The following is a 26,644-nucleotide window of genomic DNA, read 5'->3' on the forward strand; positions in this document are numbered from 1 at the left end:
TTAGGCTGGGAGGAGATACTTCTGAACTAAACTACAGATTGATGTCAGCCAATTCTAATCCCTCTCCCCTTTATTCTAGGCATACCATACCCACTTCCATCCTTACCCTTCTGTTGGGCACCTCTATCCTCCCTTCTGTTTTTTTTTTTTTTACCATATTCAAGAGCAGCAGTTGACCAACTGTTCCCCATACAAGTGGCCAAGCCATATGCCCCAGGAACTCCTTCATGGAACTGGACAGCAGGTCTAACTGCTTCCATGTACTATTGCTCCCCTTGCCACGGGGCCTGAAGAGCAGGACGGTAACTGACTACCATTACGGAACATTTTGATCAAGGAATCTGTAGAGGAACCATGATAAAAAGGGGAAAAAAATTGGAACAGAATTTTAAATTCTAACTGAATACAAACCTGACCTCTTGAGACTGGAAGAACCCCAGAATCTATCACTCTCAGAAAATCTTCAACCCATGACCCAAAATTATTCCCTGAAGTTATCTTTAAACTAAACAACGGTTTAGCTACATCAGTAAAGAATGTTCAGAGATCCGGGGCCAAGACGGCGGACTAGGTGGACGCTACCGCGGATCCCTCTTGCAACAAAGACTCGGAGAAACAAGGGAATCGATCACATACATAACAATCTATGAACTCTGAACAACAAGCACAGACTTAGAGACGGAAAACGAACAAATACGGGCAGACAGCGACTGTTTTCAGAACTAGGAGCCAGCGCACCAGCTGACTACTTGGAAAATCTAGTTTCCCACTGATGGCTCGGAGACAGCAGTCCATATCAAACCACATAAAGAAACAGACCATGACAGCTTCTCCAACCCCCCAAACAAAAGAATCAAAATCTTTCCCAAATGAAGATACAATCCTGGAATTATCAGATACAGAATATAAAAAACTAATTTACAGAATGCTTAAAGATATCACAAATGAAATTAGGATAAATGCAGAAAAAGCCAAGGAACACACTGATAAAACTGTTGAAGAACTCAAAAAGATTATTCAAGAACATAGTGGAAAAATTAACAGGTTGCAAGAATCCATAGAGAGACAGCATGTAGAAATCCAAAAGATTAACAATAAAATTACAGAATTTGACAACGCAATAGAAAGTCAGAGGAGCAGACTCGAGCAATTAGAATGTAGACTGGGACTTCTGGAGGACCAGGGAAACAACACCAACATAGCTGAAAAAAAATCAGATAAAAGAATTAAAAAAAATGAAGAAACCCTAAGAATCATGTGGGACTCTATCAAGAAGGATAACTTGCGAGTGATTGGAGTCCCAGAACAGGGAGGGGGGACAGAAAACACAGAGAAAATAGTTGAAGAAATCCTGACAGAAAACTTCCCTGACATCATGAAAGAAGAAAGGATATCTATCCAAGATGCTCATCGAACCCCATTTAAGATTGATCCAAAAAGAAAAACACCGAGACATATCATCATCAAACTTGCCAAAACCAAAGACAAACAGAAAATTTTAAAAGCAGCCAGGGAGAAAAGAAAGGTTTCCTTCAAGGGAGAATCGATAAGAATAAGTTCAGACTACTCAGCAGAAACCATGCAGGCAAGAAGGGAATGGACGACATATACAGAGCACTGAACGAGAAAAACTGCCAACCAAGGATCATATATCCAGCAAAACTCTCTCTGAAATATGAAGGAGAAATTAAGATATTTACAGATAAACACAAGTTTAGAGAATTTGCAAAAACTAAACCAAGACTGCAAGAAATGCTAAAGGAGATTGTTTAGCCGGATGACCAATAATATCAGGTACCAGCACAATACAAGGTCACAAAACAGAACGTCCTGATAACAATGCAACTCAAACAGGGAAAGCACAAAAACAAACAAATTAAGACTAATTCTAAAAAATAAATAAATAAACAAAATAATACACACAACAGGAAATCATGGAAATCAATAGATAAACGATCAAAATAATCAAAAAGAGGGACTAAATATAGGAAAACGCAAATAAAAAAAAAATATAGGAGGCATTGAACTGTCAGATGGAGAGTGATACAAGGTGAAATAGAAGGATACAAGTTAGGTTTTTACTTAGAAAAATAGGGGTAAATAAAAAGGTAACCACAAAAAGGAACATCAATTCCATAACTCAAGAAAAAAGCCAAGAAAAACGTAACGACTCAATAAACACAAAGTTAAACATTATGAAAATGAGGATCTCACAAGCTACTAAGAAAAACGTCTCAGCACAAAAAAGCATGTGAAAAAATGAAATGGCCAACAACACACATGAAAAGGCATCAAAATGACAGCACTAAAAACTTACTTATCTATAATTACGCTGAATGTAAATGGACTAAATGCACCAATAAAGAGACAGAGAGTCACGGACTGGATAAAAAAACACGATCCATCTATATGCTGCCTACAAGAGACACACCTTAGACTTAGAGACACAAACAAACTAAAACTCAAAGGATGGAAAAAAAATATATCAAGCAAACAATAAGCAAAAAAGAAGCGGAGTAGCAATATTAATTTCTGACAAAATAGACTTTAGACTTAAATCCACCACAAAGGATAAAGAAGGACACTATATAATGATAAAAGGGACAATTGATCAGGAAGACATAACCATATTAAATATTTACGCACCTAATGACAGGGCTGCAAGATACATAAATCAAATTTTAACAGAATTGAAAAGTGAGATAGACACCTCCACATATATAGTAGGAGACTTCAGCACACCACTTTCGGAGAAGGACAGGACATCCAGTAAGAAGCTCAACAGAGACACGGAAGACCTACTTATAACAATCAACCAACTTGACCTCATTGACTTATACAGAACTCTCCACCCAACTGCTGCAAAATATACTTTTTTTTCTAGCGCACATGGAACATTCTCTAGAATAGACCACATATTAGGGCATAAAACAAATCTTTCCAGAATCCAAAACATCGAAATATTACAAAGCATCTTCTCAGACCACAAGGCAGTGAAGCTAGAAATCAATAACAGAAAAACTAGGGAAAAGAAATCAAATACTTGGAAAATGAACAATACCCTCCTGAAAAAAGACTGGGTTATAGAAGACATCAAGGAGGGAATAAGGAAATTCTTAGAAAGCAACGAGAATGAAAATACTTCCTATCAAAACCTCTGGGACACAGCAAAAGCAGTGCTCAGAGGCCAATTTATATCGATAAATGCACACATACAAAAAGAAGAAAGAGCCAAAATCAGAGAAATGTCCCTACAACTTGAACAAATAGAAAGTGAGCAACAAAAGAATCCATCAGGCACCCGAAGAAAACAAATAATAAAAATTAGAGCTGAACTAAATGAATTAGAGAACAGAAAAACAATTGAAAGAATTAACAAAGCCAAAAGCTGGTTCTTTGAAAAAATTAACAAAATTGATAAACCATTGGCTAGACTGACTAAAGAAAAACAGGAAAGGAAACTAATAACCCGAATAAGAAACGAGAAGGACCACATCACAACAGAACCAAATGAAATCAAAAGAATCATATCAGATTACTACATAAAATTGTACTCTAACAAATTTGAAAACCTAGAAGAAATGGATAAATTCTTAGAACAATACTACTTACCTAAACTAACACATTCAGAAGTAGAACAACTAAATAGACCCATAACAAAAAAAGAGATTGAAACGGTAATCAAAAAACTCCCAACAAAAAAAAGTCCTGGCCCAGATGGCTTCACTGCAGAGTTCTACCAAACCTTCAGAGAAGACTTAACACCATTACTATTGAAGGTATTTCAAAGTATAGAAAAAGACGGAATACTACCCAGCTCATTCTATGAAGCTACCATCTCCCTGATACCAAAACCAGGTAAAGACATTACAAAAAAAGAAAATTTTAGACCTATATCCCTCATGAACATAGATGCAAAAATCCTTAACAAAATTCTAGCCAATAGAATCCAACAACACATCAAAAAAATAATACACCCTGATCAAGTGGGATTTATACCAGGTATGCAAGGCTGGTTTAATATCAGAAAAACCATTAATGTAATCCATCACATAAATAAAACAAAAGATAAAAACCACATGATCTTATCAATAGATGCAGAAAAGGCATTTGCAAAGTTCAACACCCATTTATGATAAAAACTCTAACCAAAATAGGAATTGAAGGAAAATTCCTCAACATAATAAAGGGCATATATGCAAAGCCAAAGGCCAATATCACTCTAAATGGAGAGAACCTGAAAGCATTTCCCTTGAGAACGGGAACCAGACAAGGATGCCCTTTATCACCGCTCTTATTCAACATCGTACTTGAAGTCCTAGCCAGGGCAATTAGGCTAGACAAAGAAATAAAGGGTATCCAGATTGGTAAGGAGGAAGTAAAGCTATCACTATTTGCAGATGACATGATCGTATACATGGAAAACCCTAAGAAATCCTCCAGAAAACTACTGAAACTAATAGAAGAGTTTGGAAGAGTCTCAGGATATAAAATAAACATACAAAAATCACTTGGATTCCTCTACAACAACAAAAAGAACACCGAAGAGGAAATAACCAAAATCAATACCATTCACAGTAGCCCCCAAGAAGATAAAATACTTAGGAATAAATCTTACCAAGGATGTAAAAGACCTATACAAAGAAAACTATAAAACTCTGCTACAAGAAATTCAAAAGGACACACTTAAATGGAAAAACATACCCTGCTCATGGATAGGAAGACTTAACATAGTAAAAATGTCTATTCTACCAAAAGCCATTTATACATACAACGCACTTCCAATCCAAATACCAATGTCATACTTTAAGGGAATAGAGAAACAAATCACTAATTTCATATGGAAAGGAAAGAACCCCCGGATAAGCAAAACATTACTGAAAAAGAAGAAGAAAGTGGGAGGCCTCACCCTACCTGATTTCAGAACCTATTATATAGCTACAGTAGTCAAAACAGCCTGGTACTGGTACAACAACAGGCACATAGACCAATGGAACAGAATTGAGAATCCAGATATAAATCCATCCATTTATGAGCAGCTGATATTTGACAAAGGACCAGTGTCAGTCAATTGGGGAAAAGATAGTCTTTTTAACAAATGGTGCTGGCATACCTGGATATCCATTTGCAAAAGAATGAAACAGGACCCATACCTCACACCATGCACAAAAACTAACTCCAAGTGGATCAAAGACCTAAACATAAAGACTAAAACGATAAAGATCATGGAAGAAAAAACAAGGACAACCCTAGGAGCCCTAATACAAGGTATAAACAGAATACAAAACATTACCAAAAATGACGAAGAGAAACCCGATAACTGGGAGCTCCTAAAAATCAAACACCTATGCTCATCTAAAGACTTCTCCAAAAGAGTAAAAAGACCACCTACAGACTGGGAAAGAATATTCAGCTATGACATCTCAGACCAGCGCCTGATCTCTAAAATCTCTATAGTTCTGTCAAAACTCAACCACAAAAAGACAAACAACCCAATCAAGAAGTGGGCAAAGGATATGAACACAAATTTCACTAAGGAAGATATTCAGGCAGCCAACAGATACATGAGAAAATGCTCTCGATCATTAGCCATTAGAGAAATGCAAATTAAAACTACGATGAGATTCCATCTGACACCAACTAGACTGGCATTAATTCAAAAAACACAAAATAATAAATGTTGGAGAGGCTGCGGAGAGACTAGAACTCTCATACACTGCTGGTGGGATTGTAAAATAGTACAACCACTTTGGAAATCCATCTGGCGTTATCTTAAACAGTTAGAAATAGAACTACCATACAACCCAGAAATCCCACTCCTCGGAATATACCCTAAAGATACAAGACCCTTCACACAAACAGATATATATGCACACCCATGTTTATTGCAGCTCTGTTTACAATAGCAAAAAGCTGGAAGCAACCAAGATGTCCATCAACGGACGAATGGGTAAATAAATTGTGGTATATTCACACAATGGAATACTACGCATCGATAAAGAACAGTGACGAATCTCTGAAACATTTCATAACATGGAGGAATCTGGAAGGCATTATGCTGAGCGAAATGAGTCAGTTGCAAAAGGACAAATACTGTATAAGACCACTATTATAAGATCTTGAGAAATAGAAAAAACGGAAAAGAACACATACTTTTGTGGTTACAAAGGGGGGAGGGAGGGAGGGAGGGAGGGAGAGGGCTTTTTATTGATCAATCTGTAGATGGGAACTGCTTTGGGTGAAGGGAAAGACAACACTCAAAACAAGGAAGGTCAGCCTAATTGGACTGGATTAAAAGTAAAGAGGTTTCCGAGATAAAATGAAAGCTTCAAAGGTCAGCGAAGCAGGGGCTGGGGTCTGGGGAACTTGGTTTGAGGGGACTTCTAAGTCAATGGGCAAAACAATTCTATTATGAAAACACTCTGCATCCCACTTTGAACTGTGGCACCTGGGGTCCTAAATGCCAACAAGCAGCCATCTAAAATACATTAATTGGTCTCAACCCACCTGGAGCAAAGGCAAAGGAAGAACACCAAGGTCACACGACAACTAAGAATCCAAGAGACAGAAAGGGCCACTTGAACCAGAGACCTACATTATCCTGAGACCAGAAGAACTAGTTGGTGCCTGGCCACAATCAATGTCTGCCCTGTCAGGGAACACAACAGACAACTCCTGAGGGAGCAGGAGACCAATGGGATGCAGACCCCAAATTCTCATTAAAAGACCACACCTAATGGTATGATTGCGACTAGAGGAATCCCAGAGACAATGCTCCCCAGAACTTCTGATGGCACAGGACAGGAACCATCCCCGAAGACAAATCATCAGGCATGAAAAGGACTGGTCAGTGGGGGGGAGAGAGATACTGATGAAGAGTGAGCTAATTAAATCAGGTGGACACGGGAGAGTGTGTTGGCAACTCTTGACTGGAGGGGGGATGGGAAGATAGAGAGAGAGGGAAGATGGTAAAATTGGCACGAATCGAGAGACTGTAAGGGATGACTCAATAGGGGGAGAGCAAGTGGTAGAAGGGAGTAAGATGTATGTAAACCTACATGTGACAGACTGATTGGAATGGTAAATGTTCACTTGAAGCTTAATAAAAACTTAAAAAAAAAAAAAAAAAACAATATGCAATAAAATGAGGTATCCTGTGGGGGGAAAAAAAGAAAAGAATGTTCACCATGAGTATAGCACTCTTTTAAAGAATTATCTGTACGTGATCAAGTTGACGACAGTAACTATAAAGCATAGATAAGAAGTATAGGGGATGGTCAATCTAAGTCCATGGTGATGAAACAGTATGGGTAGAGATAGCGAAAATGGTGATGCACTTCAGGAAAGTAACCAGTGTTATTGAATCATACATGTAGAAATTGTTGAATGGGTGTCTGCTCTGCTATATAGATTTTCACCAAGTTTAAAAAAAAAGAACTCCTCCTTACACAGCCCTGTGGCCTTGGCCTGCTTCTACCTACTTAAGTAACCCCATTAACTTTAGTTTAATTCTCCTTATTTCCATTTATAGGATCTTACCTAGCCATATGGCATGCTGCCTGTGCCAGTTTAAAAGTACCATTGAAGTTGTCTGCAAGACAGTCAAGCTGCATTGTGACAGTGGATGTCTGATAAACAGCACACGTTGCAGTGAGTCTGAAATGCTTCATGATAAATTTTAGACTAGCAATGTAAATGCTTTATTTTTATTCCTTCATTCATTCAGAGTCCCAGTGTAACTAGCTGGAAGAACTACTCCGTTGCTGAAAGTCAGATTCTCAGTTTAGTCAGTCAGTTAATAATGCTACTGATTCACATGCGTAAAGGAACAAGAGAAAGGAAAGCAAAGGGGGCGGGAATGACCTTAGGTGGCCGCATGCTCTGTACCCTGCTCTGTGCTTGGGCGTTACCCCAAAATGGTAACTTATTCAGATAGCGTATTGTGGCTTGTAAACTGATTTCGTATGGATTATGTCCCAAGTACGCCCTGCCTTAGGACACGTATAGATCCATTTTTGTTTGTTTTCTTTCTGCATTTGCAATTTCATAAAAGAGTACAAGCAATAATGCTTTATAAAAGTTGTATTTGAGGTCTCAGAGTTTCTGGTCCTATAATCAGAAGCTGCTACCCGGATCTCATAATGGATGAGAGGGCGCTTCCATTCTTAGACTGTCCAACTCTAAACTTGCTCTGAATCTCAAGGTTTTCTATTCCCAAAACAAAAAAGCAGGTGCTTTGAAGCATTTTTTTCTGTATATTAGTTTATCGGCACTAACTTCATGAGTTCCAAAATGTGATCACCTTCACATGAGAGAGCCCAAATATGGGCCGCTAACCGTGACCTGGAACAAATAATAAACAATAACACTTTGCTGTTATTTATAGGTGCTGTTGAGTCGGTTCTGACTCATAGCAACTCTATGTACAAGGGAACAAAACACTGCCCAGTCCTACACCATCCCCATAATCATTGCAGTGTCGGAGCCCCTTGTTGCATTCATTGTGTCAGTCCACCTCATTGAGGGTCTTCCTCTTTTTCCCTGACCCTCTACTTTACCAAGTATGATGTCTTTGTTCAGAGACTGGTCCCTGGTGGTAACATATCCAAAGTATATGAGATGAAGTCTCGCAATTCTCCCTTCTAAGGATCATTCTGCCTATACTTCTTCCAAGACAGATTTGTTGGTTCTTCTGGCGGTCCAAGGTGTATCCAGTATTCTTCAGCGATTCTTCTTCAGTCCTCCTTATTCATTGTCCAGCTTTTGCATGCATATGAGGTGATTGAAAATTCTGTATTTTGGGTCAGGTGCACCTTAGTCCTCAAGGTGAAAGTTCGCTCTTGAACACTTCATAGAGGTCTTTTGCAGCAGATTTACCCAGTGAAAAGCGTCATTTGATTTCTTGACTGCTGCTTCCATGGGCGTCGATTGTGGATCCAAGTAAAAAGAAGTCCTTGAAAATTTCAATCTTTTTTCCATTTATCATGATATTGCTTATTGGTCCAGTTGTGAGAATTTTTCTTTTCTTATATTGAGGTGTAATCCATACTGAAGGCTGTGGTCTTTGATCTTCATCAGTAAGTGCTTCAAATCCTCTTCACTTTAGCAAGCAAAGTTGTATCATCTCCATATCGCAGATTGTTAACAAGTCTTCCACCGATCCTGATGCTGCGTTCTTCTTCATATAGTTCAGCTTCTCTGATTATTTGCTCAACATACAGATCGAATAAGTATGGTGAAAGGATACAACCCTGACACACACCTTCCCCAATTTTAAAGCACGCAGTATCCCTTCGTTCTATTCGAACAACTGCATCTTGGTCTATGTACAGGTTCTGCATGAGCACAATTAAGTGTTGTCACTTGGTCATACTGTGGTGTTACTGTGATGCTGGAAGCCATGTCACCAGTATTTCAAATACTAACAGGGTCACCTATTGTGGACAGGTTTCAGTAGAGCTTCCAGACTAAGACAAACTGGAAAGAAGGACCTGGCGATCGACTTCTGGAAAAATTGGCCAGTGAAAACCCTTATGAAGAGCAGCAAAACATTGTCTGATATAGTGCTGAAAGATGAGCTCCTCAGGTCGGCAGGCATTCAAAATATGACTGGGGAAGAGCTGCCTCCTTAAAGTAGAGTCAACCTTAATGATATGAAGGGAATAAAGCTTTCGAGACCTTCATTTTCTGATGTGACACGACTCAAAATGAGAAAAAACAGCAGCAAGCACCCATTAATAATCAGAACATGGAATGCACAAAGTATGAATCAAAGAAAATTTAAAGTCGTCAAAAATGAAATGGAAGACTTAAAGATTGATATCGTAGGTATTGGTAACCTGAAGTGGACTAGTATTGGTCATTTTGAATTGGACAATCATATGGTCTACTATGCCAGGAATGACAAATTGAAGAGGAACAGTGTCACATTCATCGTCAAAAAGAACATTTCAAGATGTATCTTGAAATACAACACTGTCAGTAACAGGATAATATCCATATGCCTATAAGGAATACCCGTTGATATGACTATTACTCAAATTTACACACCAAGCACTAATGCCAAAGATGAAGATTTTTACTAACTTCTGCAGTCTGAAATTGATCACACATAAAATCAGGTTACATTGATAATTACTGGTGATTGGAATGCGAAAGTTGGAAACAAAGAAGAAGGATCAGTAATTGGAAAATATGGCCTTAGTGATAGAAACGACAGCAGACATCACATGGTAGAATTTCACAAGACCAACAACTTATTCTTTGGAAATACCTTTTTTCAACAATGTAAATGGTGACTATACATGAGGACCTTGCCAGATGGAATACACAAGAATCAAATCAACTATACCTGTGGAAAGAGACCATGGAAAAGCTCAATATCAGCAGACGGTACAAGGCCAGGGGCCAACTGTGGAACCGACCATCAATTGCTTATACACAAGTCCAAGCTGAAGCTGAAGAAAGTTAAAACAAGTCCACAATAGCCAAAGTACAACTTTGATTATATTCCATGTGAATTTAGAGACCATCTCAAGAATAGTTTTGAGGTATTGAACACAAATAACTGAAGACCAGACAAGTTGTGGGATGACATCAAGGACATCATACATGAAGAAATCTAAAAGATCATTAAAAAAACAGAAAAGAAAAAAGAAACTTTGCTACTTATATAAAAACAGTACTGCTTGCTTTTCAGAACATTTCTGTTATTCCCTTTCTCCCCAGAGGTGGGCCCACGTGTTCTGTCCCCAGTTCTGAGCTCTCCACAAGCCCATACTCCTCCTTTCCCATGATCTTCTAGTCCTCCTTTGACTCTCACTACCAGCAATAATATTTTTAATTCTCGTGGAAAAGAAACACAAGTGCACAATGGTACATTTGACCTTCATGCAGTCAGAAGCTTTGGGTGGTTCCTCAAGCAAAGCTGGAAATAAAAAAAAATTTTTTTTTTTTGGAAATATTAGAAATGAAATACAATGAAAGGAAAGTAGCCATCTGACAAAAGTTGCTTTTTCCCTTTTAGCATGTAGGATTTCACATAACGTTTACCCAGAAATTGCTGTTATCCCATCCATTAACTACACATTCCAGCTAGGCATGCAGCACACCATGGTGCCCGGCTACCCGGACTGAACATCTCGATCAAAGATTCAGTAGAAGAATCCTGATGAAAAGGAGAAAAATGCAGAACAGAATTTCAAATTCTAATGGATGCAAGACTTTCTGAAGCCATTGAGGCTGGATGAACCCCTGAAACTATTTCCCCGAGACTATCTTTAAACCTTAAAACAAAAAAATATCCTGAAGTCTTCTTGAAACCAAACAATGGCTTAGCCTAACTGGTAAAGAATATCCGCTTTGAGCATGTGCTCTTTTAAGAACTATCTATATGGGATCAAATTGACAACAGCAACTTGCAAGATTAGATAGGAAATTTAGGAGGCAGTGCGTTTATGTTAGTGGGAGAGAAACAGTTCAGGAAAGGAGGGTGACAATGGTTGCACAACTTGAAGAACGTAATCAGTGTCACTGAATTGTTCATGTAGAAATTGTTGAATTGGTGTTTGTTCTGCTGTGTGTATTCCCAACAACAACGACAAAATAAAATAAATTTTTTAAGTGTCTTAGCAGACCCAAGGGGAGAAAAATTTCTTAACCTACTATACCCCAGATCTCTGCCCAGTTTCAGAAACGAACCAGGTGGACATAGTGGACACAGACTGTACAGAGCCTTCTGTTAGGGGGACTAGGATATATGGCAGGAGGGACCCAGGGAAGGAGTTGGGCAGGTGGGTGGAGAAGGGCGTGTCCAGATGAGGAGCTGTGAGCAGTGGGATTTGGAGGCTCAACTTTAACACCTGTGCCCCTGTTTCCCTCAGAGGTCTGTCTTTCAAGGTAGTCACCTATGATGCCAACAAGAATGTGAACACACGGAAAAGGTGGAGAGAGGAAGCTTTGCCCTCTCTCTCTGCGTCTGAGGCAGGACAGTTTGTGGCATATGAATGTGAGGAGAAATTACAGATGGATCTACCTGAGTGGGGGAATCTTTGTCTTCTACCCTTGGGTTTAATAGGTCTGGGCAATTGACCTTTGGGGACCAAAAGAATATTCCTAAATATAACTCTTACAGGGAAAGGCTTCCCAGCTCGGGACTAAGACCTGCCTAGGCTCTTGCCGTCTTTTGACCAAGAATGACCAGGAGAGGCTCAGAGTTTCCACAGGAACAAAGGTTTATTAGGGACAGACAGAAAGTAAAAGCCTCGGGAAGGAGAGAGAGAGAGGGGTTTGCCCCTACGCTAGCCTCCAGTCTCTCAGTGAACAAAAGATTTTTTAGGGCTTATAAAAGGTTTTAGATGGGAAAAAGGCATTATTTTTATTCATTTGATGGGAGGATATTTCTAAGGAGAAGGAGAGGGTTTATGAAAAACAAGTGCACACACAGTTAGAATTCAGTCAAGATGGACTTCCTTGCAGAGGTGGCTGGAACCGAGAAGGAGTCTGTCACAAGGCTGCCAGGGTGTTGAACAGGACTTATTCTGGGATGTTGTGCATGCGTGATGCCTCTGGATCTTGCTTTGAGCCCTTGCAATGGGTCCCTGTTTATCTTTGTCTCATGTGGAAGGTCATTCATAGGCCACATTGATCTTTATTGTGCACACTCCGCACCTGGTGAGGCCTTGAAAAACAACCCAGAAGGATTATCATTAATTCATAGCTGGTCAAGCACAAAGGGCCTTGAAAAGTAGCCCCTTAACTTGTCTACGCACTTAGTTTGTTAATCACAAGCAGTTTTCAGGTGCCAGCAGCAAAAGTTATACCGTGGTCTGCACATAGGTTTAGATTCAGAGACTGTTTAAGTATAGCTGGCCAAGCACACAGGACCTTGAAGTGTAGCCCTCCTTTAATTCAGCCAGCCCGATCTCTTCCGTGTCTCATAACCTGTTGCTGTCGAGTCGATTCTAACTCGTGGTGACTCTATAGGGCAGGGTAGAACTGCCCCACAGGATTTTCAAGGCTGCAAATCTTTACAGAAGCAGGCTGCCACATCTTTCTGCCGTGGAGAGGCTGGTAGGTTTGAACTGCCAACCTTTTGGTTAGCAGCTGAGCATTTAACTACTGTGTCACCAGAGCTCCATAATCTAAATATACTTACTATGTTTCACACTATGGAATGCTCTCAGTAGGTAGCCAATTTTTGAAGAGAACCAGGGTGGACATAGTGGACATATTCATAGTGGAACATTGTTGTCCCTAGTCATAAACTGCAGTTCGGGTTTATTTTTCTCCTCTCTAAATGGCGCTCAAATCTTTGTTGACTTCTCATTTCTTTGACTGGGGTGTATGGCTATGAATTGACAAAAAGCTGTCCCATCTGTCTTTCATTATCAATCACAGTCTTTCTGTTTTGGCAGGTGAAGAAGCATCTCTGGGGGCCGCAGAAGGAACGTTTATGAAGGCATTACAAGCCCGGAAGAAGAACACCAGCACTGAGCTCACTATTGAGCCAGAAGCTGCATCCTCAGACAGAAGTAGTGTCAACTTGTCAACTGTCCTGAATGAGCCTCTAGGCTTTAATGATGAAAGTGATGTTATTAGTGCACTAAATTACGTATTGCCTTATTTCTCGGAGGGAAATCTAGAACACATAGAATTAACGTTATTACCATTGATTAAACTGCTTTTTTCAAAGGCACAAGATAGAGAAAAGGCCCTGAGTGATTTGCAGAACAACACAGGGAATCCCCCTCTTAAGCCTGAAAACAACAATGCAACTTACAGAAGTAAACTGAGGAAGCTCTATTTTCTGGAGAATTTGTTAGATGCAGAAATTCAAGAAAAAATTGATGAGGTTAAAAAGAAGGAAAAAACTGCCATGCTTATGTATCCCAACTTTTTGGGTACCAAATTTAAACGCCAAATCTTTCAAAAGAAATTGGAAACTGCTCAACCCCAGGAAAACCACCTGGCAAAGATCCAGAGAACAGGTGTCGGGAAAAGGCCGCAAAGGGTGAACAGAGTCCTCAAGAGGCCAAAGGGCATAAAGAAAAGGCACTTCAAAGAAACGGAAGATCTGAGCATCAAGAGGAAACAAGGGGCCAAGTCATTTATGGAGAACACGCCCAAAGCAAGAAGGCCCCTAAGGCCACTCTCAAAGAAGGTGGACCGACTTCTCAAGGTGCGGAGGCAAAGGAAGTTAGGGGGAGTCCCCTTCAACACAGAGCCTTCATCCAGCAAGGAACGTAAGGCAGCAGTCTCTTCTTCCCTGAAACAATACTCCATGGGCAGACCTTCTACCTCTCCTTCTTCAAAAGGCCCACCCGAGATTAGAATCCTTTCAAAAGACTTGTCCTACACCTTTTTTGTCTTAGAAGAGGCGAACGCTAGAGTTAAAAATATAAAAGAGACTCCTAAATCAGTATCACATTCCAGAAAAAATTACATCTACCATAAATCTCGCTCTCGTGTGGTTCACAGAAGACCAAAGGCCAAAACGAGTCGAAGGTTCAGAAAGGTGCGTAAACTGATGCTTAGAAATAGACCTCCTTCCTCTGCAGTGAGGAGCCTCATAAATTCCCCTCCTCGAGAGGCTTTTTCATCTTCAGGAGAACTGAGTTCTCCAGAAAATCCTTTTCAAGAATGGTTTCCTTTTTCAGGGCCATCTGCAAAAAACATTACTGTACACAATGCTACTATGCTAGGTGAGACTACCCCTGAAATCACTGCCCATAAGGATCCTTCCACTGCAGATTCTGTTGTGACTGCAGACAACTTCATGGCATCTGTTAAACAAACAAATGAAACACAATGGGAATACCAGAACATGGGCCCTGACTTACCCTCCAAGCCCCATGGCTCCTCTCTCCCATTGCTCTCATCCCCGGGTGATCAATTTGAAACTCAGCTAAACCAGCAGCTACGGTCCCTCATCCCCAACAACGATGTGAGAAGGCTCATTGCTCATGTTATGCGGACACTGAAACTGGACTGCTCAGAGCCCCAGGTACAACTGGCCTGTGTCAAGCTCCTCTCCAGAACAGGCCTCCTAATGAAGCTTCTCAGTGAGCACCAAGAAGTTAAGGTGTCCAAGGCAGACTGGGATACAGACCAATGGAAAACTGAGAACTACATCAACGAGAGCACAGACGTCCAGAGTGAGCAAAAAGAGCAAGAGTCAAGTGAGGTGAGGACAACTCCAGAAACATGAGGCTCAGACTTTTCCATCAGAGTTCAGGACATGCCTTTAGAGTATCAAAGCTCCTACTCTGTATCTCGTCTTGGCCAAGTAACTTGGGCCAAGAAAATCATCTCCCACTTTGTTCATTTAGAGAATGGTACCACTATTTCTAGTACAGAGGAGAAGACTTAACACACAAATTGTACAAGAAGACTGCCTACTAGTAAGATTATTCGATTTGGTATGTTCTTTATGAACCTATAAGCTAGATTCACCTGGAAGAATTGGATTTTGAAACCGAATATTTAGCTTTTATCCTTTTCATCTCTTTGTTTACAAAAAAATAAATTTGTTTCTTCCTATTTTTTAGCTCACAAAAGAAGTTCCAGGATATGGATATAACCACAAACTCATCTTGGCGATATCTGTGACTGTGGTTGTAATGATTTTAATTTTCTGCCTCATTAAGGTAAGGACAACAATTATTTCAAGTTTCTAGAATAATATTTTGTCTTTATAATAGATTCAAAAGCCACAAACTGAAAATTAAAGCCACTTTCCCACCTACTGCTACTTGGTATTCCTCTTCAGTCCTAAGGGCTGGGATGTGCTTGGTTCTTTTATTATAAACTGTATTCCAGGGATTTTGAAAGGAACCCTACTCCCAGGAGATCCTGGTGGAGTTGAAACCAAGATAGCAAGCCATTAGACTATTCTGAGAAGCTAAATTTAAGAAGGCCAGAGTTGACATGATTGTAAAATTTCTTCAACCGAGAACTGTGGCAGTGATTTGATGTAGACACCAGTCACTTTCATTCGATCCCTGATTTCTTTCCCTGTTGGTTGAAATGATGAGGAAAAGAAAATGTCCACTCTTAGGGAGTGATCAATCAACCTGGGGAGAAAGGACACAACAAAAGGATAAAAGTGTTACCTTGTAGATTCCTTAGATTTACTCAGCATCTCTTTTTCTCCAGTGAGTAAACTAAAAAAAAACCCTCGCCATTGAGTAGATTCCGAATCATAGAGACCGTATAGGCATTGTCTAAATAGGCTCACTTAGAATATTGCAGTAAGCAGTTTGGTTCTGCTTGCTTTTTGTTCAATTATATAATGGTTTATTAATTTCCTGAACACACTACTACCAGCGTATTTAACAAGCTGACAACTTAACCCTACTCTGCCAATTCGCCCTAATTTCCCTATTTACCTTTTCTACTGTCGGAGCAGCCTTAGGTTCCAGCCCCTCACCCTACCCCAGTCACACCATGCTCATTCCTACTTTTATCTGTGCCTTTACCCCTCAAAAATTCCCTTAATTCACTCTGCCTGTTGAAGTCCTATGAATCTGTCGAATGGTAACACAAGTCCATCTTTCTTCACAAAACCTTCCCTGAGCTCTTCAGTCCTCCTGGCCCTGGTTCATTTTTGAGATGTGTTGCCATTTCTTGGGGGCCAAAGAGAGACATTGCCCTCTCCAGAGAAGTTAGAATTATGGTAAACAATTTTTAAAAAGATGGCCCCTCAGGAGGGAAAGTTTAAGATCAACACATAATGGAGCAGAGCAGAGATATGTAAAGACCAGATGGTCTCGTGATCTATCTGAAGGAAAATAGGACTATCAGCAGGAGGGTTGGTCAGTTCCTTGTAGAAAAGGCAAGGAACAGGTCAATGTGGGCAGTGCCCGTCCTAATATTGCACAAAAGTAGGGATGGAGCCCAGGGCAGCAGATTTGAAGTGTCAGGGCCACCAGCAGGGCTGTGCCTGAGGGAGAGATGGATGGATGAGGCTCCCTCAGCTCTTTCCATGAAACCCTGGATTCAGCTGATTCCTTACATTCTATTCTGTTCTCACCAAGTAGCCTTCTGATTGTGCTTTAGTGCGCACACAGGCCTGTCTCCTCAGAGACACAAATCCCTAATCCTGTAGGCACAAAAGTCCTGTCTGTGGAACAGATGTCTTTCTCACTGTCAAGCCATAATTTGGCATTCTGATTTTTGGTCAGTCCTGCAATATTGATAAGGTGAGACTGCCCCCAAAAGGAAGAAGCTGGTCCTCTTTTAGTGGCAATAGAGTCTGATTTCTAAGCCTGGGAGGCTGAGGACCAGCATGGGGTCAGTTTGCCAAGACACCTGGAAAGACAGTCATTGGCCATTGCCCAGACAGTTCCCTCTGCCTCTCCGAGCAGCCTGTGGGTGTTTCCTTTTTAGACATTTCTATAAATCCTGTGCTGCTTTTAATTCCTATGTTCAGTTTAGCCTTACATTTGTATTCATTTCTGTGTTCTCCTTGTATCCTCTCCCCCACTTAGATCATAAAATTTATGAGGACTGAATCCATGCAGTCTTTTACAAATAGTAGACAATAATGGTGCTCAAGGGAAGAAAGATAAGGCGTTATAACAATTCCCCAATGAGAAATAGTGCAACCTAATATTTATTTTGAAGGAGCAGATAGAGCCCAGTAATAGACAGAACTATGTATTCTTAACACTTTCAAAATGTCAACTTTTAAAGTTCTAGTCATTGAGGGGAAGTGGGTACATGGTAGCAGAACAGTGGCCTAACTATTGGGGGGAGGGGGATAATAGCAGATCCATATTTCTCACCTTAAACAAACATATTTCAGTAAATGTAAAAAGAGAAACCATAAAAGTATTAGAAGGAAATAGAAGCCATATTTTTAATGTCTTGTGGAGGGAAAGAGCATTCTAAGCCTGATACCACAGGCAGAAAGCTTTGATACATTTGACTACCACCAGCAAATTTAGGGAGTCCCGGGGTGGTGCTGGACTATTAACCGAAAGGTTGGCAGGTCACGCCCACCCAGGGGTGCCTTGGTAGTAAGGCCTGGTGATCTGCTTCTGAAAGATCACAGCCTTGAAAACCCTATGGAGCAGTTCTGTTCTGCACACATGGAGTCGTCATGAGTGGGAATCAACCTGAAGGAACCTAACAACAAAACAGCAAATTTAGCATTGACTTAAATCCCAAGCTTTGGACAGCGTATATCGTCTGACACAGAACTCTTGGGGAAAGACGTTATGATCCCTCCTCTACAGAGGAAGGAGATCAAATTAAGGCCCCAGGGCAAAACCAAAAGCAGAACTGATAATCCCCTGACTACAAAGCCTTGTCTTTTTTGCCTCCTGAAAGAGAAAAACAAGTGCCAGCTATTTGAAGCCTAGGGATACAACGGAAAGCGTTGAAAGGATTGATATGTTGGATATAAGAGGAGCTTTTATAAATAAACGAGACGAAGACAAAGAATCCAGGGGAAAAGGGGGCAAGGGCTGGGAAGAGCAGGAGGTGCTTGCACTCTTGGAATCACGTCCGTCACCCTGTCCTCATGGCGTATGGGGTGCGGGTCTTGTTAGGGAGGCCTTTGCCACCTCACGGCATAAAGACAGTCTCCTGTATTTTCTTCTATTACTGTTATAACATTGTGATATATGTTATATGTTTTAGTCCATGTGGAATTTATTTTCTTTGTTTGGTTTTGGGATAGCTGACTTCAGAATCTTTTCCCCCTATCTGAATATCCAGTTGTTTTATAATCTCCTAGTGAATGGTTCCTTCTTTCCACGCTGATCGAAAATACTGCCTTTGTCTGGACTCTGTGCTGTCCCACTGATTGACTTCTGTTTTCCTCTACCGGTATCGCCTACTTAATTCCAGTTGCTGTACAACATAATTTGATATTTGGTAGGGCAAGCTCCTGCTCTTTGATCTTCTTTTTCATCCTTCTCAAGCTGTTGTTGCATATTTTCTCTACCAAATGTCAACTGGTCAATTTGTAAAAAAAAAAAAAAAAAAAGCTGTGTTACGTTGCCATTAGAATAGAATTGCATTGAATCTGTAGATTAATTTGAGGAGAACTGGCATCTTTACAATGTTGAGACTTCCCTTCTAAGAACGTGGTATCTCATTCCACATAATCAGTTCTCCTCAATGTCCTTCAGAAGAATTTTAGTGTTTTCTTCACAGAGGTCTTCCACATCTTTCGTTTATTCCTAGGTACTTTATACATTTTTTATTGCTATTGTGAATGAAATCCTTCTTCCATTACATTTTCTAATTGGTTATTGGTGGTACATAGGAAAACTGTTGAGGTTTGTGTGATTTTGTATCTAGCCACCTCACTAAATCCTAATATTACCTGTACCCATTGCTATTGAGTCAATTCCGACTCATAGTGACCCTACAGTACACAGTAGAACTGCTCCATGGGGTTTCCAAGGCTGTAAATCTTTGTCGAAGTTCACTGCCACATCTTTCTCCCGTGGAGTGGCTGCTGGGTTTGAACCATCAACCTTTGATTTAGCAGCCAAGCACTTAAGCCCTGTACCATCGGGGCACCTTCTGAATTCTCATATTACTTTCAAAAATTTTTAGTTGATCTCTTGTGCTTTTTAGGTTGTCCATCTATTATGGATTGAATTGTGTCCCCCCAAAATGTGTATCAATATGCCTAGGCCATGATTCCCAGTACTGTGTGATTGCCCACCATTTTGTCACCTGATGTGATTTTCCTATGTGTTGTAAAACCTACCTATGTGATGTTAATGAGGTGGGAATAGAGGCAGTAATGTTAGTGAAGGAGGACTCAAATCTACAAGATTAGATTCTATTTTAAGTCAATCTCTTTTGAGATATGAAAGAGAGAAGTGAACAGATAGACAGGGGAACCTCATACCACCAAGAAACAAAAGCCAGGAGAACAGCACATCCTTTGGACCCAGGGACCCTATGCTGAGAAGTTCCTAGACTGGGAACATTGAGGACAAGGACCTTCCCTCAGAGCTGACAGAGAGAGAAAGCCTTGCCCTGGAGCTGGCACCCTGAATTCGGACTTCTAGCCTCCTAGAATGTGAGATAATAAAATTCTCTTTGTTAAAACCATCCATTTGTGGTGTTTCTCTTACAGTGGCACTAGATAACTGAGACACCATCATTTCACATGCAAGTAATGGTGGTTTTGTCTCTATCTTTCCAATACTTACATCCCATTCATTTTTCTTGTTGCCTTGATTAGTACCTTCAAGCAATGTTGAATAGTAGCAGTGGTAACAGGCATCCTTACTCCTAACTTTAAAGCAATGCTCTTGTCTAAGTTTATGGTACATACTTTTATTAAGTTAAAGATATTTCCTTCTTTTCCTACTTTTACGAGTTTTATTAGGAATTATTTGTTGAGTGTTACCTAAAACCGTCAATAAAATACGTTAAAATAAATGCTAGATCCTAAACCAGGTACTGTGGAAGAGTATTGAGGGGTAAGTAGGGTAGAATCCTTCTGCTCAAAAAGATCATCATCTGGCAGTGGAGATGAGGCTTCAAATAAATAAAAGGAAGGAATAAACGTTTGAAGATACCGGTCATTGTGGTGGATAACCACGATCATGCTTTCTTCCAAAACAGATTTATGCTCACCGAGCAACATCAGAGGAAGACAAAGAAGGATCCTCACGGTAAATATTAGTCTAGCAATTTTGTTTCAGTGTTTATTGTGGTTCAAATAGCTATAACAAAACATTCATAGACTGACAATTTTTAAAAGAGAATTTTAGAACTAGGAGAGAACGTAGAGGTCCTCTATTTCGCTCCCCTCAGTGCTCAGTGAGGAAACTACCAAAGGCAGGAAGAACATACTCACCTTAATACTTTGGCTCCAGCAAAATTAACTCCCAGGCCAAGCTGAGCTTGATGGGACTAGCACAGAGGCACCTGCTGTTGCCAGTCCTTTCAGGGGAAGAGCTAGGCTATACCTGTTTCTTCCTGCAGTTGGTGGGCATAAAGCTGGGCCAGAGGCCTTCCCTGGAGGCTCTAGGGAAAGGGTAAAAAAAGTAGGGAAGGCCAAATGGTCTTGGGTAAGAGGGCTGGCCTCATTCAAGGCTGACAGAAGGTAGAATATATGTGTTTTTCCTCTAAGGTGTCAGGAAAACGTCACTTCTCATCCTGACAGTTGTTAAGCCCCCGCTCTGGATTCCCCTTATCCAAACTTCACAGAATTTTAACTCTGAAGAGTTTCAGACAGTAGCTTGTCTCAGAGAGGGAGAAAGGAAAATATTTTGCTCCATGGTCTCACCACTAGGGGGTGTCAGAAAGAGGATGACTCCTTCCCATGTGGGTACCTCTCCACTGATGACATTGTGCTTGGACTGTGAGCTACACTTTATGTCCTGACTCAGTCCATGCAAACTTCATAGACGTGGCTGCTGATAGAGGCAGAAATAGTTTCTAAGCACACTTGGGGGCCCTGGGTGGTGCATAGGGTTAACGCGCTCAGTTCCTACCTGAAAGGTTGGAGGTTTGAGTCCACCTGGAGGCCTCAGAAAAAGGCCTGGCTATCCAATTCTGAAAAATCAGCCAGTGAAAACCCTGTGGAGCACAGTTTTACTCTGACACACATGGGGTCATCACGAGTTGGAGTTGACCTGATGGCAACATTTTTTCATTAAACTTATTGCCCACTGTGCACTCTGATATTTTCTGTTCTGTTCAGATTATTCTTAATGCTATTCATGACCTTTAACTTGACTTCATAATCAATGACCACCTACAGTTACCACTCACTAACCAGTAACCACCTACAGTATGAAAATCAGTGAGCTAATCTGGCTACTTAGACTCAGGCATTTATTTGGTGTGATTCGACTTACAGAATAAAGCACCTAGAAAAATAGAAGCACCTTCTCCTCCACTTACCCCCACTCCCCAGAGAATGAAGCACGAGTCCAAATCTGAAGGGGACTGATAAAAATGTTTCTGGACAGGGCTGCTCAGTATGGTTGTGCAGTTGGTTCACTGCGCAAAGGTACTTGGCCAAGGAGGTAAATGGAGCAGAAAATTCTGCCTAGCCTCCATACCAAGCCATGTACAGAGGTCTCCCCAGAGACATCGTGGGGCCCTGTGAACAGATATAGAGAGCCCTTCGAAGTCCAGTGTGCATGGAGTTGTTCTCAAACCCCAAGTCTGTAGTGATTTTGCTAGTCGTGATTATGGGTGGAGGTAAACTTTGAGTCCTGCTGAAACGAGAGATAGGTGTTATGAGGACATGGAAAATGACATGGATCACTAATTGTCTCGTGTGTGTGTTTCCCACCAAGGGGCTTTTTCCGAGGTCTGCTGCACAGGAGATGCCCGTCGGGAAGTGAAAGTCAGGTACATTTGGGGAAGATCCAGTGCTGTGGTGGGAGAAAGCAGGAGAGATTCAGAGTTAATAGTTTCCTTTCTCTTTTCTAGGAGGGCTTTTTCTGGAGAAGGTGGCCACTTTGGCTCAGGGATATGTATAGGCCTGTCAGTGCCACCCGCGAGAGAAACATGGCACAGAAGCCACACGACAAAGATTCTTCTGATGAGGATGAGGTTTTTAACAAAGATGCCAGGTAAATGATTGGGGACAATTTAAACTTCTTATGTAAAATGAGGAGATATCAAAAGGGCAGAAATGTAGAACAGAATTTCAAATTCTCATGAACTCCATACTTCTGGAGCCATGGAAGCTGGATGAACCCCTAAAACTATTACCCTGAGATAATCTTTAAACCTTCAACCAAATATATCACCTAAAGCCTTCTTAAAACCAAACAGTACTTTAGCTTAACTAGTAAAGAATGTCTTCCTTGAGCGTTGTGCTCTTTTAAGGTCTACCTGTATGGGATCAAACTGACAACAACAACAGCAAGGGCCCCTAAGCCTTAGGGGGCAATGAGTTTATGTTAAAGGCAGATGAACAACTCAGGAAAGGAGGGTAAGAATGGTTGCACAGCTTGAAGAAGGAAATCAATGTCACTGAATTGTGCATGTAGAAAATGTCGATTTGGTATATGTTTTGCTGTGTATGTTCTCAACAACAACAAAACTGATAAAATTTTTTAAAAAAGAAAAATCATAAAATGAGCAGGTGATGAAAAGTTTAACTGCTCCTTTCAAGAATAAGAGCTTTGCTCTTCTTATCCCAGGGAAGCCAGCGAAGTCACAACAGAGAAGGCTGAGCCTACAGAGACTACTACAGAGGCCGGTGAGGAAAGCGAACTGCTTGAAGTCAAGACCACAGAGTGAACCCCGTCCTGCCTCAGGCTACCCACAAATTTTATTTTCTGATATTGGCTTCTCACCATTGCTTGTAAACTACTTGTTTTCCTCATATTAAAATACATAAATTCTATAACCAATTCTAGCCATGTGGTAAGGAATTGAAATATAAATATTAAATATTGACATAAAAGCAACAGGGTGTTGATCAAGGGCCATAGGCAAGAAAAGCAGGGCTGAAACTAGAAATCTTCGTGGTAGCCATTCCATAAGAGGCCATGTGGACAAAGAAGCACAAATAGGGGCTTCACTCTCCTGTTTCCCCAATATACTCCATTCCAGAGAAATGGAGAACATATCAGCCACAAGGGGCATAGATTATTAAATAAAAAAAAAAAACAAGTACCCATTTATTCTGGCTCTGTCTTCTCTGTGCTTCATTCAAGCCTGATTTCACCAACACACTTGAGGCCCTGTCCATAGGGGATCATCCACCTTCTGCACCCTCTCATAAGTACTTTGAAGTTGCTAGAATATTTGGATCTCCACTGCGCAGCCAAGTCCTTCTTTTTTCCCAAGGCCTCAAACTCATGCAAAAATGTGTGTCGTATTTTGGTTGGGGATTCTCTGCCCTTACAAGCTGGTGGAAAATTCATATTCTTCTTTTTAAGCTGTCTCAACCCTTGTTGTTATGGATTGAATTGTGTCCCCCAAAAATGTATGTCAACTTGGCTAGGCTATGATTGCAAGTTTTACGTGATTGTTCACCATTTTGTCATCTGATGGGCTTTTCCTATATGTTGTAAATCCTATCTGTATGATAAGGCAGGATTAGAGGCAGTTACGTCAATGAGGCAAGACTCAATGTACAAGATTAAGCTGTGTCTTAAGTCAATCTCTTTTGAGGCATAAAAGTGAAAAACGAGCAGATAGATGGGGCAACCTCATACCACCAAGAAAGATGCACCAGGAGCAAAGCACATCCCTTGGACCCGGGACTCCTGAGTTGAGAAGCTTCTCGATCGGGATGGTTGATAACAATCACCTTCCCCCAGCACCAAAAGAGAAGGAAAGCCATCCCCTGGGGCTGGCACCCTGAATCCTGACTTCTAGCCTCCTAGACTGTGAGAGAATAAATTTTGTTAAAGCGATGCATTTCTGTTATAGCACCGCTAGATAACTCAGACGCTTGGGTAGCTAATAGGAAGGTACAAGAGGATCAGGGTAAAGGAAGAATATGTGACAGCAGTAATTGCCCACGATAGCCCTCTTCAGGCCTGGGATGGTGCTGATTCAGAAAGTATTTTGGGTGGGGGGGGGTCACTTCCCTGCTCATGTGTACTGCCCTAGACCCTCGGGAACCCCACTAAGGGTCAAATGTGTGCTGCTCAGCCCCCCTCCAGCTCAGCCCAGCACCAGACCTACCTGTTTCCTTCCTTATCCACCAGTCTGTGTGATTGCAAGTGATAACACAAGTAAACATTGCAGAAGATGCAAGGGTTCCTGCACACCTTCTGCTCATTCATGTGGGAATCACACACCTTAAAAGCGCTAAGAGGGGATACCTGCCACTATTGAAGTATTTTAGTAAAAGCAAAGAAAAAGTCTTTAATTCCCATTTGTAAGTCAGCGAGAGCTAAACACATAGGTGAGTAAAAGAGATTCTGAATGAGCAAGATTTGCTAATCGACCCCCATGACCACAAATAAATGCTGGCAGCTCAGTAATCTGAGATGAAGAATGATGCCAACCAAGGAACCACAGCACAGGGTCCCCCAAAAGAGCAATGCAACTGGGCAAAGCCCTCCTGGCATATTTTGCTGGTTAGGGTTCCGAGCAAAATGAACAGCCCATCTGTACCTCATTTGGTCTGTCAGTTTGCCAGTGCTGGGCAAGAGACACCTGTTCTCTTGATACTGGCCTGAGTCAGTTACCTGAGGATAAAAAGCAAGCATTTGTCCCTGCATGGTGACATCTGCAAGCCAACAAATATTTACTGTGTTTAAAGCACAAGACAATAATAACAGGAAGCAGCAGCAGCTAGCATTTACACTTGCTTACTTGGTCCCAAGCTCTGGGTTAAGCATTTCACAGTCTTATCTCATTTAGTCCAACAATCCCTGGAAGATATTTTGTTATTCCCATTTGACAGATAAACAAAGAATGTAAGTAACCAGCCCATGTGCCCTAGGGCACACATTCAAAACGGGTGAGTTAGGGTTTCAAGTGTCCATAGGAAAATACAATTTCTCAAAGTACATTCTGCCAAACTTTACCCTCAAACATCACTGAGATGCTTATTTAAAAAGCCAATTCCTGGACACCTCTCCTCCACACCTGCATGCCTGCCCCACATGAATCCATCTCCAGGATAGACAGGCCCATTTTAGGAACCACTGAGCTATGACAAGAAGGGCAGGGAGTTAGAGAAAGCAGAGGTTCGGTGGTTTCTTCCGGGCTGGAGGCAGCAGGGAGATGACTGTGGGGAGGCAGGGCAGAGCAGTGGGAGGTGAGAGGACTGGTGTCTGGTTAAGTCTGAGAATGGGAGGCATGCCTGAGCCTTACCTGAGACTATGAAAATAGATAACCTTGGTCTACTGCTCACCTCCACAGAGATTAGGGCCTCCTGGAAAGTAGCAGACTCAACCAGCTATGGCTCCCAAGAGCCTGGTGGGAATGAGGTGCTGTTGCTGAGGCCTGGACCTGGTAGGAGTGAGATGCTGTTGTTGAGCTCCAGTGGAGCCGAGAGAAGCAAACATTCAAGAAGAGAAGAAATTCCTGAGGCCTAAAGCAGAAGTGGGAAGTGGTTCAAGCTGAGAGTCTATGTGTTAGAGGGTAGTTTGGTGTCATGCTGTGGAGTGTCTTCACTCGCAGGGCTGAAAGAAATTAAGACTTAAACTGTAATCCTTATGAAGACTTCGTGTGGATTAGGGCCATACCCCAAGGTTGGTGGAGCAATAAGATAGGAGAAGCCTAGACCCTGACAAGGTGGCCCCTAAACTAGCCCTGACTTCCTAACCAGATTGTCACATGAAAGATCGAGAAACTTCCTTCTTATTTAACCCGCTATTCTTCGGTTCTCTATTGCAGCAGCTGAACCTATAGCCTAACAAAGGAGTCAGTGTACGTATGGGTTAGCTATTGCCACGATAATACTGTGTAATAAACCTTTCTGAAACTTGGTGAGTTGACCTAACAGTTCCCACAGATCTGCAGGTTGGCTGGGGTGCTGCACTTTAACTCTGTGCTGCTTCAGCTCTGCTTCTTACTCTAAGGCTGCAGATCAGCTGGGGTGGCTCTGTCCCAGGAGTTTTCATTCCAGGGCCCAGGCTGAAGAGTCAGCAGTTGACCCAGGAGGAGCTCTTCTCATGGAGAAGGCAGAGGCATAAAAAGGCCAGTAGAAAATATATGGCTTCTTAAAGCCTGGACT

General features: G+C 41.3%; 1 protein-coding gene across 1 annotated transcript in view; it reads left to right on the forward strand.

Moving 5' to 3' along the window:
• Window positions 1–23,382, forward strand: part of LOC135228105 (leucine-rich repeat-containing protein 37A2-like) — a 55,021-nt gene extending 31,639 nt beyond the window's left edge. The window contains exons 8-14 of the mRNA XM_064271455.1: window positions 7,532–7,650; window positions 13,416–13,693; window positions 13,958–15,184; window positions 15,549–15,647; window positions 20,599–20,648; window positions 22,287–22,341; window positions 22,423–23,382. Of these exons, the coding sequence (XP_064127525.1) occupies window positions 7,532–7,650; window positions 13,416–13,693; window positions 13,958–15,184; window positions 15,549–15,647; window positions 20,599–20,648; window positions 22,287–22,341; window positions 22,423–22,569 (1,975 nt within the window). The 3' untranslated portion in view covers window positions 22,570–23,382. The remainder of the gene's footprint in view (window positions 1–7,531; window positions 7,651–13,415; window positions 13,694–13,957; window positions 15,185–15,548; window positions 15,648–20,598; window positions 20,649–22,286; window positions 22,342–22,422) is intronic.
• Window positions 23,383–26,644: the final 3,262 nt, after the last annotated feature.

Source organism: Loxodonta africana, chromosome 18 (genome assembly GCF_030014295.1).
Source record: "Loxodonta africana isolate mLoxAfr1 chromosome 18, mLoxAfr1.hap2, whole genome shotgun sequence".
Classification (NCBI taxonomy): Eukaryota; Metazoa; Chordata; class Mammalia; order Proboscidea; family Elephantidae; genus Loxodonta; species Loxodonta africana.